At 37.1% G+C, this 16,374-nt stretch overlaps 1 protein-coding gene across 2 annotated transcripts in view; it reads right to left on the bottom strand.

The window, feature by feature from the left end:
* drd2a (dopamine receptor D2a) overlaps window positions 1-16,374 on the bottom strand; it is a 51,788-nt gene that overhangs the window by 21,030 nt on the left and 14,384 nt on the right. For both annotated transcript variants that reach the window (XM_008425671.2, XM_017308404.1), the window contains exon 2: window positions 3,654-3,964. In XM_008425671.2, coding sequence (XP_008423893.1) covers window positions 3,654-3,932 — 279 coding nt within the window. In that variant the 5' untranslated portion in view covers window positions 3,933-3,964. The remainder of the gene's footprint in view (window positions 1-3,653; window positions 3,965-16,374) is intronic.

The raw sequence follows: 16,374 nt of genomic DNA, 5'->3' as shown, positions 1-16,374 counted from the left end.
TTTCCTCGAGGAATTTTAATAATCGAGGTACTCGAATCACTCGAGGAATCGTTTCAGCCCTACAACAAACTAGATCATGTTTCTCTCTTCAGTTTTCTGGTGAATAGTTTAATTAAACTGTTCAATAGTATAAAGTATTTCAAGGTTTTATTGTATTTTTTTAAACAAAAGATGCAATAAAAAAATTCAACTAGCACAAAAAAACCCTCATAGCACTTACAAGCCAGTGGGAATAGTACAGGATAAAGAACCATTTCGAAGCTCTTAACTTTTCTAACGGAGCCAAAGCAAAATCTTTAAAAAGCGCAAAATGTCTCATCCCTAGTTTCCGCTGTTGACTGTGAATCTTCATTCTGTTGCAGCAGAGAGGAGCAGGGAAAGGAAGCTGCATTCTCAAAAATAAAATGTTTCTGTTTGATCATATCAAATACAGAACAAAAAAAAAACAGTGTAATGGTGTTGGTGCAAATGTGACCTGCAGTTCTTTAATAAATTTACTTTGACTTACTTTTCTTGCTAAGTCTCCTTCTTTAGACACTGAGCCTCCGCCAGTCAACGTGACAGCCTTTACCCTGTCCAGCTGTAACGGTATACATCGTTATATTGTGCTAAAAAGGCAGAGCAAACGAATCTTAAGTATTTTGTTTGCATTTTGTCATATCTTGTTAGCTGCAACTTGAATTATTCTTTAATATTTTTGGAACTTTTGCTCTTATGCGTTTGTTTTGGTTTGTAGCACTGCTATCCATCTTGTCTGGTTAATTGGCTGTGTCCTGAAAATAGACGGAAAAACATTTAGCCGTGCCCTTCATGTAGTGACCAAGGTAACAACTACGGACTGAATAGTTGTGGATTGAGAAGCTGTGAAGACAGGAAATATGCTTAAAGTGAAGTCAAAAGGACAACTCTGACCCACTATGAGAACTGCCATGTTTTGGGTTGCAGATATTTAATTTTTAATGAGCACTCCCTTATCTCCCCCTACACATACTCCAGCTCTTCAAGTTTCATTAAACTGGCATAACAAGGTTTTTATGATCCTGCCAGCAGAGAAACAAAATTGGCACAAAAAGGACAGAAACCTGGAGGATGTATCGAGCATTCCTGAAATTTGATGCCGCCTATGTAGGAATTATGCTTGTCAAACCTATAGCCAAAAGCTTGCTGTTCCTTGTATTTGATAAATATTTCAAAGTGATTGCTTTCAGCACACACAAAGTGCCATCCTTAAACAAACACCTATGTGCAATTAAACCACTTTACACCTTCAAAGACTCTCCTTTGAGTCTTTGGTATGCCATCAAGTACAATTTTCTATTGAGAAAGTGTTATGGTGTCATTTGGTGCTTTGAAATGCGTCTGGCAGCAAATCAGCTAAAACTTTTATGGCATGCTTTGATGTGCCCCCCTCTGTGAGAAGCTAGCTGCCCACAACAACAGAGAAAGAAGTAAATAATTTTGATAAAAACACAGTGTGAACACTCTGCCCTGTATTACGGCTCACTGCAATCACTAAAAGGTAGTTAAGAGCTGTTCTAATGGATCATGGAGAACAAAAGAAAAAGAGTCTGATAGGTGTGTGTTCCTAATGTTGTCTATGCCACAGTAAAATCCCAACTATGTGACTCAAAATATCCCCCCCCCCCATAGCTTAATTTCCTGGAGACCTTTGTTTTATCTTGGACATCAGTTCTGTGTCTTTTCTATGGTGGTTTACAAAACTGTGCGGTTTAAGTAAATCGTATCTGCTGGAAAGGTCACTGCTCCTACTACAGGAGTGGTATAGCTTGGGAAAAAATAGCAAAACTAAAATAATAAGTTTGCCAATTTTTTGTCAAGTTGTTTTTTAATCAGGCTCATAATGTATTTCGTCAAAAAATAAATAAATAAATAAAATAATCTCGTCCGATTTCTCTAATCCCAAAGTCTGTTATAAGTTCAAAGGTTGCACCTGGAGCAGAGTGCAGACGAAATACTCAGGGACGAAGAGGACAGAACCAGGTCACATGTATGTTAAAGAAACCAGCTGTCAACAAACGCAGACACAGAAATGGCTTCAGGAAAATGGGAACCAAGTGAGTCTAATCAGGGGATGTCGAACAGCTGTGGGAGAGTATTTAGCAGGGAAATAGAGAGAGAGAGAGAGAGAGAGAGAGAGAGAGAGAGAGAGAGAGAGAGAGATAGACTAATAATAATAAACACAGGTAAGATGGAGGGAGCTAAAATAGACACAAAGGGAAACATGTCTAACACTAACACAAGAAATATAAACTCATAGACAGAACGAAATTTTAAAAGACAAGGAATTAACTAATTAGGTGAAATCTTACCGCAATAAAGAACAGAGATGAATAAACTAATATAATAAATAAAAAAAAAACAAGCAACCAAAAAAGAAAAAAACGCACTAAAAACTGCCTGGTTATACATGGTCTTATGGTCTAATAGTACAGTCAAGTTAAAAATTGTTGTTTTCCAAAGTCACTGTAGGCTGGTGAGCAAAGACAGATCTCAAATAATAAAAATGGAAATCAAAACCAGAGGAGTGTGGAATATAATGTCAACATTTTGATGGATTGCAAAGATGACACAAAATTGTCTAAGTATGGGGTTATAAGAAGATTTATGGTTAAGTTATAATAATTTTTTTCATTTATACAGTACCAGGAAAAATGCAAGCATATTTTCTCGAATAATTATTTTCCTCACTTTCTAGAAAGTGAAAACAAACTTGACTGGGTTTTTCACGTTAATTTAGAGGGGCTCCAACATTTTTGATACATAGAAATTTGTATTATTGTATTATGAGAATTTAAGCTTCACATTTTCACACAGCTGCGTTTGGATTTACTTAGAAAAACAACGGAGTACAAAACACACAGAGGTTTCCAAACAACGTAACCTCCCACTGATCACTGATTAGACAATTTTACGCTAGAGCAAACATGTTTTTGTGGGCTTTTAGGAAGTAAAAAAAAAAAAGATCTCAATTGAGCTACACTGGATTAAAGGCATCCAGGAAGATTTATTCAAAACCCAATGACCTCTAATAAAAATGGTTGGTCTGACATTTTGCTGTTGTCACATATCTGCTAAATCACAGGCCTCTGACCACTGCATGGCTCCTGTTTACAAGACTGATGTGAACACGTTAACCTTCACTCTTGTTTTACCTTGTCCCTGCGACCCGACGATACAGCCGCAGCTCGCTGTATCGAAGCCTTTTTCCGCCAGTGTTTCACCAGAACCACGTTTAATCTAAAAGCATTATCTGCTCTGACATGTTTTACCCTCCAGTTGTGAATTTTGTCTTTTAAATTAAGTGTTGCGTTTGGTTCTTCGCCATTTCAGTGCTGTCCAAACGTTCCAGTCACTTATAACCCTGGAAATAAACACAGTTGTTGCAGGGATATTGCTCTTCTGCAGATGCCTTAGTTTTCTAACCATTACTCTTTTTAATCTTTTGTTGTTGTTTTTTATTTTACTGATGTAATACACAGAGAGAGAGTATAAAATGAACAGAGAGCATGTCTCTGGGCTAAGAAATGTCAAGTTTTATGTCTCATTACAAAGAAATATGGGTGAAATGTGTTTCTTTTTTTTCTTTCTGTGGCTGTGTGTATGTTTGTGTTTGTGCATTTCTATCATCCTACCTCCAGGTAGACAACCCAGGGCATAACCAGGGTGGCCACCAGAAGATCAGCAACAGCCAGGCTGACGATCAGGTAGTTGGTAGTGGTCTGCAGAGCCTTTTCCCTCGACACAGCCATGCACACCAGAACGTTGCCAAAGACAATGACAAAGATGAGCAGCGTGAGAAGCATGGCATAGTAGTTGTAAGGATGCCTCTGTTCTTGCTCTGTTTCGTTGAAGTGCCATGTTCCGTTATCGTTGAAACTGTCATTGTAGGCATACTGGCCAAAGACATCCATTAGCTGTGAGTGATGGAGGCCAGGGAGTGGCCCTGCAAGACAGGTGAGACAGTATTTCAATGTTGAATTCAGTGAATTGTTTGCAAACAGGAAGATAGTCCCCTGATAATCTTTAATCCTTTAGTAATTGCGGAACAAAAGCAGCTTCTCGATTGATCTTTTAAACCCTGCTGAGCCCGGTAATGGGATTGGACTTGATTTCGAATTGTGATGGAGATTGGAATCAACACCATGACAGGTTCGATAAAGTTAAAGTGACAACGAAGCAGAAGATTAAGAGATTATAGATGTGGCTTTGAGTAAAAGTTTGCATTCTTCACAGAAAAATGTGACATAAAGGAATATTAATAGTTGGACTACACTCATATTTTCATGTGTATATTTACACAGCATGTGAAACAAACAACCACCACTAAAATATTTCCTTATATGCACTACTTTCTGGTGGTCAGCTGTACATCATGAAAGTAAAAAAATATTGAAAGTAGTGTGACGATTGACAGCACTAAGACCATCCCTCTGGCTCTGATGGGGTTTTTTTTTTCTGTATTTCTGTAGATGGCAGCAGAGTCATAGGGAGAAGGCAAAGGAGCTCGATTTTTTTTTTCACAGATTATCTGTTGCATATTATAACATAGTGATAGTTTTTTTTTTTAAATAAAAGTTACATACAGCATTACACAACTGGACACACAGAATGTGTTAAACCCATGACAAATCACGTCACCTCTTGGACGTCTGCAGCTATTTAAATGCACCTAACAGCACAGCTGTTTTCATAAACACAACTCCCATGCAGGTTGAGCTCGCTTTTGTTCTGCCTCTACTATTCATGCAGGTTTTCTGCTGCCCTCTTGATATTTTCCCCCCCTGAATGAATCAGATGCCTGCTACGAGCGATTGAGGCTTGATCATTTTAAAGCACGTTTGCAGACAAATAAAAGCCACACTAGCCTGCTGGAGAGCCTGAAGACACGAAGTTTACCGGCAGAGCGGAACATTTCAATGACATTGTCAATACTTGTCATTTTCCCTGTTGGTAGTGTTAACGCCGAGGCCGATCAGTTTATATTGACTGACTGCTCATATCACATCAGTGCATGTCTGCAGGATGTTTTGCCTTAATGGTCCGTGTGTAAACTAAACAGCCAGTCATCAGTGCATCCCACACATTAAATATAGCAACAACAATCAAGAGGTGGCCTTCGGTTTTCCTCTGCCGGCTCTAAGCAACAAGCAACACAAAGTCACGGTTACTTTGAAACTAACACATGAAAATATCAATTAATGGGTTAATTAAACACAGCTGCTGAATTAACTGCAATATTTTAAGAACCGTGGAAAATGGATGATATAGCTAAAGTCGATGTGTGACAATAAGATTCCGTCCATAACTAACACCAAATTAAATTTAGCTCTTACTTAAAACAAAAGCAATCTTAAACATTCAATACTACAATATTGTAAAATATGCCTTGGTGCCTAGGTTGTGTATCAAAACCCAGCCTTTGCATGCACAATCTCAGAGCCCCCAAGAATAACCTCATGACAATCACTTCTGTTTTCTTATCTTATTTTTCCCTGGGACAGATTTTCTGAACTTTTGATGTAAACAAAACTGCTTTACTGCTTGTGCTCTGTCTGGGATGTGACACATACCAGATGGTTATGGGCTATAGAAACAGTCAGTTTACCTTGATGTGTGCTTTGCTTGTTTTTTTTCTGGATCAAAGTGACAATGCTGCTTGATAAAAATGTGATACATGAAGCATAGGACACTCCTTTCACCGCAAGCCTATCAAAGCTGTATGACATTGTTTTGTAATAAACTTGAATGAAAATAAAGAGTCATAAACTTCCCTTGTGTCTGTGAAGACGTGTGCTTTATGACATGCTCCGCTCTTTCAGCTAAATCTGTTCTTCACCCTTTATCGGCACTTTGATTGGAAAAACAGGTTTTGCAGTCTGACACCGAGGCAGAATCCAAATGATTTTCCATCCTCAACTAGAGCCAAGCCATTTTAGCTTAGCAAATTTAAATTATTTCATAGCTAAAAAAAAAAATTGTATTACTTGTGAAAGTGTTCCTGCAGTTTCATTATGGCAATACATAACTGTTATAGATAGTTGTATTCATTTTCCCTGTAAAGATAGCAAATAGGAGAATCTATTTGGCTTAGTAAATTAAAATTCTGTTTTCACAATGTGTGTTTTTACATAATTCATGATCATTCTAATTAGAAATGTCTTCTAAACGTTGAGCATATTTGATCTGGGTTTGCTTTAAAAGAACAGGTGGAAAAAACAAAGCCCTTTTGTTACATTAAGTTTTACTTAAAAAGAATTTAAAATGGCCATGTTTCTTTCTGATTTCCTTCATGTTTGAGTGAATTGTTTTTTCTTTCATGCATCAAATGTTTTATTTATTGCCATTTGGAAAATGACTGCAAATAAGCATCAAGGTTTTCCCAGTAGAGGTTTTATCAAAGAAAAAGCTACTTAGTTCTTGTATAACTATTCTTTTACTCCTACTTCAGCACAACCTTTTATGCACTCTAGTTTTAGGGATAACTTTTGTTCAAACACACATTCCAGTGAAAAGCTTACACACTCTCAGCAATGACATGGATATCACATTTGGCATGTTAATGTATTTTAAGTGTTATTTTTAAACGTGAAATGATTGTGGAAAATCATTTATAAATTACAAAAATAATCATTTACAGCAAAACTTTTTTTTTTTTTTAGATTTTCTTATAGATTCTTTTTAGTCCAAGTCATAAATACAACGTCAAATATTTAGGAAAATGTCTTTTCAGAAATCTTTTCTTGACTTTATGAATTATGATGTGATTAGCAATCTCCCAGCATAAATCTTTTTGACTATTGTATCTCTCTTCACATCTATCTGCATTGGTTTCAATACTCTTAAGCCGCTGGTTGAGGAATATTCAAATCTCCCGTGGCCGCCATTTGGGAATGGGAGCCTAATATCAATGGAGAAGCAAAGTTGTGGTGACTCGCTAAAGAGGAAGTATTGGGCAGTATAGGAGGTTCTTAAAGAGACAGAGGCCAATTTAAAAGTGTCTGATAAGGCTATGATGCAAAGTTGAACTTTGTTTAAGCTGTTTTTGATATGTACAACATTTCATAACACCTGAAGGTAACATAGTAATTATATTAATTTTGCTATAAAATGAATAGCTAAATATGACTGACAAATACATAATACCCCAATTAAAAATATATATATATTTTGGGGAATATAAAACAGATTTTAAGATAGCATCAACGTTATAGTGGCTGTTAGAATAATGAAAGAAGCAAAATGCAGTGATGGATTTTACCGCATTGTCATCTGCTAATTCAGAACCAATGTTCAACAGAAAAAACTATAATGATACCTACTATGCATTTCTCTTAACTGGCCCAACACTATTGCTGTAGAGTTTCACAGCAGCAAAAAACTTGCTAGCAGAGAAACTTATATCACGGTGGCTACCACATGTTAACGCTAAAGCTCTAGTCTTTGGGACAACACCAAAAATTAGACATACTTACTTCAACAATTATGTACAAAGTTGTTGCAAAATACAATAAACAAAGCATAAGCTATCCCACAACAATGAAGAGCATTTCAAACTGCTTGCATCTGAAATGCATGAAGCAATTTGCTGTAATGTACTATTTACATTAGGGTAAGTGCAGGGATGAAATTAGTTTTAAATTCTTGGGGGTACTATGACAAAAAAAGAATAATAAAAATTTTATGTATGTATATATTTTGTTTCTTTGTGTGCTTTGGAGTTTCTGTGCTGATTAATTCTTTTGCGAAGCGATAAAAGCTGGGTAGCTCTTGAATTGCTACAAAATAAAGCTGTATTTCCTTCAGCCCACTGGCTGCAATGTTAACATCTTGAGATGCCATGAGACCTAAATTCTGAACATCTTGGCGTGGATTGCGTCCCAGTTTTCCATGTCTGGCATATAACCATTCATTTTAGCTTTTAAACTGGTTATATTGATCCTGTGTCTAGAAAGAGGGATAATCAGTAGCCCAGCATCATGACCTGTTTGTTCTGAAGATCCTGCGGCTTCCAATTCTTTTCCTAACATGGCATCTCCTCACCCTGACTCTGAGACTAATAGGAAGAACCACAGAGCTCTGTTAGGTTAAAAGCTCATCTTCTGAAGTTGGGATATTTTTCCTCCAACAGGTTCCAGAGGATTCACCTCAAACCAGATGTTGGACTGGATTTTATTACAATGTCATTTGTGAATGTTAGAGCCTCATTTTCAACAGTGGAGCTATAAAGGTTGAAAAAGATTATCATTTTGGAGAAAATCTCATCAACATCAATATGTTGCATGTACTGCGTACCCCCCCTAAATCTTTTAGGGGTACGCAGTACCCTACCGTACCCCCTACTTTCACCCCTGGGTAAGTGCGAACAGATGAGTCAGAAGAGGACATGGTTTCTCATCAATACTGCTTTTGTTGAGGTTGTAATATCCTTAAATCACCACAAGTGGGGTTACAACCTCAATTCCCAGAGACTTGCACTAAAAACAAAACAAAAACTCATCTCTGTGTGTTTACGGTGTCATTGCTAAACATATTTTATTCATTTCACTTCTCTGAATTCTCTTGTGAGTTGTAGGGAGATTGGTAACTGACCTGAGCTGCATTGCTGTGAACCATTGACTTGTAAAGGCCAGACCTTTATGTATTCTTGTGTGACCTTTGCAGCCATAATACAAGCACCCTTTGTTTTTATTTTTAAGGTCCTTAAAAATCCCTATTGCTCACAGCAATGCAAAGGACAGACAGTTCCTAATAGTGTCTGGTACATCTAATCCACAACAGACTTTAATGTCACAGAGCCGATGAGATTACTCACATTTTTGAGAGGCTATTATGATGTGTTTGGCCTTGAATATAACTGATGAATTAAGGAAAACTATGTTAGAGTTAAAAGTTCATTTATTCAACCAACTCTCTTTGAGAACTAATTATTTAGCTCCATGCAGGAGCTGCTGTGGAAGGTTAAAAAAGCCTCAGGAGGACGAAGAAGGATTAAGTGAGGGGCAGTAGAAGAAGGAAAGGGAATTGGAGTAGGGGAAAAGCATGTTCCCGTTAGGACATGTAAGCAATGCTCTGAGGCAGCTGCCTGTGTGTGTGTGCCCTGCAGATGCTCTGCACTGTCTAATCTTATTTGTTTGCTCAATCTACTTCCTTCGTTGCAATATTTGAAATATCTCTCACTGCTGACCTGGTAGGTAGTGCTTTTCTGAACAAACTGCATTGGCTTCTTTCTAATGTCTTGAATCTTTGCAGAGTGCAGCAAAGAAAAGAGAACACTCTCCATAATTTCTAGGATTTTAAGTACTTCTTATAAGGAATATCACTACTACCACTGATGAGCGAAGCGAAGAACACTGAATATTTCTTCACTGCTCCACTACTTTTTTGGTGGTATTAATAAGGTAATAGTTGATGAAGCAGAAAAATAGGCAAGATTGCCATTCACTGCAGATCTTAACAGTCATAGGCGCAAGTCCCGTGGGAGGTGGGTGCCTGGACCCCCCCCCCAATATTGGAAAAGTCTAGAATTGCCCCTCCCCCCCAAAAAAAAAAAAATAATTGAAGAAACATTTACATTTAAATAATATCAATATGAAAAGGCAAAAGAAACAAAAAACAAACTAAATCTGCCATTTATCTCAGAAAAAAATAAGAATTAATTGTTAGGTCCTCAAATTTTTGTAAAGTTGTAGCAGAGATTAGATCAGTCAGACTGAACAAAACTTGTATCTAAGCAACATTTGAATTTTAGGGTTTTTTTTCTCAATAGGTTGCTTACTTAGAAAAACACGTTTGGTGTGCATTACTAGTCATTTTTGGTCCTGCAGCTTGATCCCGTTACTTTTCACTGTAACTTTGCCGACCCCCCAAAATTGGTCTTAAGAAATGTTCCTGTTTATATTTCCCCCCGCCCCCAATAATGAGATGGGATTTACGCCCTTGTTAACAGTGGATTGATTCTGCAAGTATTTTAACAGTCGGTTGCAGAAGAAAGCTACAGAATGTGTTACTTTTTTTGGAATATTTATTTTTGGAAGTCTATGTTAGATTTATCAACACTTACAATACAGTTTATATTTTACCAGGAGGCGATCTAACATTGATCAAACTGCTGCAGACCAGTTAGGATGCTAATGCTGATCACTGTCCACTAAAACTGCTCAGAGTAGAGATGTGACATGACTCGCGCTTTCTCTCAGATGACAATGATAGTCTACCAAATGTGCCTGACTTGCTGAAAGAATAGGAAAGAAAAGAATAGGAAGGATAAAAGGCTAGTGGGGAGAGGCTGTGCATTGATTTTGTTAGGAAATATTCTACTGAGAAACCTAGAGCGCTGTCATTCATGTGGATGTTACACATACCACTACCCTGAGCGCTGTAGCTTTCCTGGTGCGCCATTTCTCTAAGAATAATATTCCCTGATTCCCATGACCTCTTTCAGCAAAAAATGGTTCTGACAGATTTTGAGACGCAAAACAATGAGCGTAGAGTCAAGCAGGTGGTCCTAATGTTATGCCCCATTTTCTTCTTTATATAATAAAACTATAACATGGCAAAATCTGTTTTGTCTGGTTGAAGACGGATGTAAATCATTTCTGAACCCGTTAAAAATCATGTCATTTTGTGCCTTAAAACAGACAGACGATTATTTTCTTTTACTGTGACTTTATTGCTCCTTATTTATTGTCTTTGAAGACTTGTATCAGGGCCAGACCAATCTGAGGGACAAATCAAAGGTCAGGGTAAGTCATCTAAACGGGAAAAGCCTTTTTTTGCGCACACAGTTTCTAACATACGTGTTGAACACAAAGACTGATCTTTCAATGTTCTTTTTTTAAATGCTAGTAGTCTTGGCTTTGTTTTTACTGGTGAGATTAAGAGGCTTTTTACTCGGATTAAACATCATAACTAAAATTCCTTGAACTGAACATAGAAGGAAGATCATTTTCTTCTCTTTTCTACATCTATTTTGTCTTCCACAGTCACTTTTTCCCACTCAAATGCATTTCTTTTTCTGTCTATGAATGCTGTACTCAAGATAATATAGGGTTATACATCTTCCTTAAAACGCCACCTCACCGCATGGACTGTGGTTACAAGCAATCTAAAGCTTTGATTTTCAGACTAGCACATAATGCTCCAAGTCAGCCACAGTGACCCTCCAAGTGACCTCTGAAATCCAGAGTATTGGGCTCTGGATTTCAGCCGGACGTCAAACATTCGGACAAGCATTACAATTTCTCTGCATTTACTGAATGAATTAAAGGACTTGGGAATGCTGTGCAAACAACTAAGCACTTGGTGACAGATTTCAGATTTACCTGCCGTCTCTGTAAACCTTCTGAACGTTGTGCTGTATTTCTCTAACGGACAGACAGCGAAAAGCTGGAGAGCTTACACCTTCAACTTGGCAGCCAAAGTTTCCAAGCCGCACAGCTCAAGCACTAAGTAAAATGGCACAATTGTTTATTAAATACTTTTAATCAATGCAAACATATTTTCTATGAAGACGTTTATGCAATTCAGATTTACTGTTGACCACTGTGTAATTGAAATGGCATTGAGCAGCACTGTGAATCAAGCTGTGTGAAAAGAACCAGATTACATTCTGCAGCTTAATAACACCAGGCTGCCACCTGGACTTTGTCTGCAGTAATCTTTTTATTAATGTGGTTCACTTCACATTTATTGACACTCATAGTAAAGGCAAGCCTTAAAGCAAGAGTGATATATATGGCACTAACAAATATCTGCACATTCATTTTATTGGGGGGGGGGGAATTATCCAAGGCTAGAAAAAAAAAGAAGTTTGATTGCCAGTGCCGTAATTATCGGCATCCCTAAGGATACAAATTAAATTGAACTAAATCAAATTGTATTTGCAATTTATTCTTAATTAGGAAACAAGTCAACTTGGCAGATCAGCAGTCAAATAGGTCTAAAAATGAATACATAAAATCAAAGTACATTTAATTCTGAAACAGAATACTTACTATAAACAAAAGTAATGAAAGGTATTACATGTTGAATTATACCTTTCCTCCTGGTTCAACATTGATTCAGACATTACTAATGTTTATGTTATATTTAAGTCACACAAATGTTAAAGTTAAAAAAAAAAACGTTATTACTGTTATTAATGCAGCCTACAAATTAAAGCAATATTGTCAGAGTTCTAACAAACAGAAGTTCTCCCATCTCATGTCAGCAAAGGCTTCAACGTGTGTCTAATCGATACCAGTTTCTCTGTAATTATTTTCATTTCCTGCTTGCACAACATCTTTCTTTTCTTTTTTTTCTCGTTTCCTTTCAACAACAATGACGTGATTCTCAAACAAAGAAAATGGAGGTTTCAAAATCAGCTAACCTTGTCAAGGACCATTATTTTTGCCAGCTTTTATGATATTTAATCCTTTGAGGTGCAGCAGCAATTACCACCTTTTTGCTTCTCTTGTTTGACACTTGAATGTATTTTTTTTTATCCTGCCCATTTGAGGGCACAGCAGGCAGCAGAAGACACCCATTATGGGTATTACAGTCCTCAGTATTGTGTGTTTTTTCTCCCCTCATCTCAGGAGCTGCTGGGTATTTGGAGAGCAAAAATAACTAAAATAGTAAATATGGTTTTTGGTAGGAAAATACACATAAACTAAGAGTGACCAGGGTACAACTGTAACTTCCCTGATAAAAACTGAAATAGCCTGGAGGTATTTTCCTTCTTCGCCTTGCAAACCTAGCAACCAGTAAATAATTTTTTACATTTATTTTATCAAACTAAATGTGAAAGCTATGATGAAACCCAGTGGCGCATTGTTGATGGAATTATACGAAACTGTTGCACCAGTTATGTAAGTTATTACTGTCTGACTTATAAGGTGTTTAGTATCTTTAACTATAAGATATTGGGACTTTAAAATAGGCCTATAGAAATGCACACTTTGAACTTTTTAGATTTGCATTGTAAAAGTGTAAAGTCCCTCACCTTTCCACTATTGGTTTTGTTATAAACTTGGATGTATTTTCTCTATAATGATTCACATTTCTTCCCCAAGCATATTTCTGCCAAATCCCTCTGCTCTAATCAGCCTCATTCAGCCCACCTGTGCCATGTCTAATTGTCTCCCTGCCTCACCTGTGCTGTTCTCTACCAGTACAAATCCAGTATTTCCTCCACACCCTCATGCTTCTCCAGCCCTCCAGTCATTTGTTGGCTTATTGGGTTATTGCTCTCCTTCCTTAGCACTGAACAGTGCTAAGTTTACCTAAATTGATTAGGCAAACTTTTTGGACTTTCATCCAGTTAGAATTCACTCAGTTCCTTTTATTACTTCTGTTTGCTATACAAACTTCATTAGGTATCAATGTATGGTACCATTTTCTGTCATTTCCCATAAATTCTTATCTACAGTCCATATACATACATACACTTCCTTCCTGGCAGTGGTCAGCAACGCAAATATTTTCTCCCTGCATTAAGTATGCAAAAGGGTTTGTTCATGAGTGAAAATAATCTTCTTTCAATTACCGTAAATAATAAATCGATTAAAACCTTTTACAGGGTTTAAATATTGTTACTCCAAACGTTGTTCTATGACACAGTGGTTACTTTTGGACTTTTACTCCAATCCACTTAATGAAAACACTCCTAATTTACATTTTCTTACTGTTTTTTCTTTCTTTGTTGCATTTTGTTGGAAACATAGCTAGACTTATTAAATAAGATTCATTATCTTGACCAAGGAAGCACATGCTGAAAAATTGCTTCTTATGATCCAGGGTTACATTTTTTCACATTTATGACTATAATAATTAATATTTTTAAATGTATTTATTTATATTACTAACTTATGATAAATGTCAAACAATAACATAAAAAGTTACCAAAGATCCAACTGGAATCACAATGTGTATGCTTAAAGTTACCTCTCATACTGGGTTTAATAATGAACTGGAATGGAAGCACAGATCCCCAACTAACAATTGATTGTGGTATATTTGGCAGCAATACAATTTTAGCTGTGGACGTTGAACAAGTTGCATCCAATTCCAGTTGCCCATTGGTATTTACTGAGCTCCTGAGAGCAACCTGTTCTTCCAATGTTTGCAGAAGTAGTGTGCGTGCCCATGTGCTGGATTTTATACACAAGTGTCCATGGAAGAGGACTGTATTAATATCATTTCAGGAGTAAATTGAGCCAAAAGTATCACCTGCAGCAACACAGGACCACGGACCCTGAATCAGCAGATTGATGAGGTGAATCAGACATATAGTCAGTTTGGAGTCTGCAAATCCTGAAAAGATGCACAGCTGTTCAAAAACCATCTTGCAGCCAAATTCTGCATTGCTTTTGAATCTGTGCCATTTGGACACAATGGGATGAAAATGGATCAACCGCCCGTATAGGTTTGCCTCCTTAAACGACTACAGACTCACTCCGCAAAATGTAGAATTCATTCTATTGCTTATTATTTAACAAACTGCAAAGAAGCCCAAGGAAGAACATTGTGTGAGAGTGAAAAGATGCTTGGCATAATGTAGCTAAAAGACTGGAATAAGGGTAAAGAAATTGTTACGGCTGGATCCTCACTATTGTCTATTTTAATGGAATTGCTTCAAACCCTTTAAATTTATATGCAAAGCAAGCACCGCCATTTTGAAAATGTCCTTTTGTTTCTTTTCTCTCAGTTACCATCCACAGAGACCTGCAAATATTTCATATTACAACCTAAGAGATGTTCAACCATGAGACATTCCTCCTACATAATAATAATTGTAGAGCAGCTATACATTATTAAAGATGTGGCTCACAGAGCAGCAGCCAGAGCGTATCCACCTCTCATCATTAAACAGGTTAAATGGCACAATACCCCAGCCGATGACCCCTGGATCATGAGCAGTTGACCTTTCCTGGATGAAATCCTTAAATAGCCGGAGTGCTCCTCCTTCCTACAACCCTGCTCTCACATCTTGCTGAATATTTTTATTACCGGTCGACCCCAGCGCTGATCTACGAGAGGAAGGGGGGTATTATCAGGCTACGCTGGATGAGAGGCAGTTTAAATAATATTTACATTGAAAATAGCATTTTTGCTTTATGTATAATCGTGGCATGTCTTGTAGAGTGGGAACTGTGCTCTATCACCTGAAATAACTCCCAAGTTACTGTGCGAGATCATAACCAAAAGAGACTTTAATAAAATTAGTGGGGCACTTAAAAAACAATTACAAGGTGCAATTATTCTGCTACAGTGGTTCAAAACAGGTTTTAATTTACCCAGCAATTATAACTATCCATTATCTAAACACATCAACCTTAATCACTTCATAATCCGCTCTTGGAAAATAAAGATGTTTTGTTTTCTCTCGAGCTCAACTAATTAACCCCAGTGTACATTTTAACTAAAAAAAATAAAAATAAATGCTTTCATCGTTATCTTTTGTTAAATTGAGCTAGATTATGGTGAGGAGATTAATGCAAATTTTGATTAATCTCTTCATTGATTGATTTACCAGTTAAAGCGCCGTCCAATTCAGCATGTTTGTGAGTCGCGAACTGATAAAAGCCAAAGAAAACCAATTACCAATGTGTCTGTTTGCTCCAGAGTACAGATGACACTGCTTAGTCAGCTTATTAAGCCACATTACAATAAAACCCCCACAATTAACAGATTGGCCTTCAGGTGTGACCTTATTTCAGGTAGAATTTCCTTTTCTAAAGCACAAGTAGTTGTACTACTAATACATTTATAGATTAATGTATTTATATGAATGTCTTTTTCATACTTTTGGCAGTTTTAGGTTGAAAGTAATATTCTAATTTTACCAACATGTTTCTTAAAAATGTAAGTTGTGAAAAATCCCCCCTGTCATTCAGAACGTGACGCTTAATTAGAAGACCACTAGACGTTTTGGAGAAGTTTCACTTTTTGTAAAGCATGTTCAATGATATAATTAATGAGCTGAAGTACACTGTCTCTGACACTGATATAATTAAGTCAATAATATTTTTATTTTACCCTATGACAGCACGGCAGCCTTCTCCCTCATCTGTTTTACTATCAGTCATAATCTCAGGTAAGAATGACTGATTTTGGTCAAAGTCAATGACTGTCCTGTGTCCGACCGTCTGTCACGGAGACATGGTTCTGTGTTCCTGGAGAACCAGACAAAAATCAGTGTAAAAGTGTAAAGTCCCTGTCTGCTGGCTGGCTGTGTAGGAGGTGGCTGCTATGACTTTTACAGAGCTGAAAATAAACCTGCTCATTCAGTGTACCAATTACTGTGTCATTATCCTGCCACTGCAATTATGGGTGCTTTTTCTCTGCACTCACCATCATGAAGGTGTCCCCCCC

The sequence above is a fragment of the Poecilia reticulata genome, linkage group LG13 (genome assembly GCF_000633615.1).
Source record: "Poecilia reticulata strain Guanapo linkage group LG13, Guppy_female_1.0+MT, whole genome shotgun sequence".
NCBI lineage: Eukaryota > Metazoa > Chordata > Actinopteri > Cyprinodontiformes > Poeciliidae > Poecilia > Poecilia reticulata.
The sequence above is the reverse complement of the archived record's forward strand: the minus strand, read 5'-3'. Positions and strand labels throughout refer to the sequence as shown.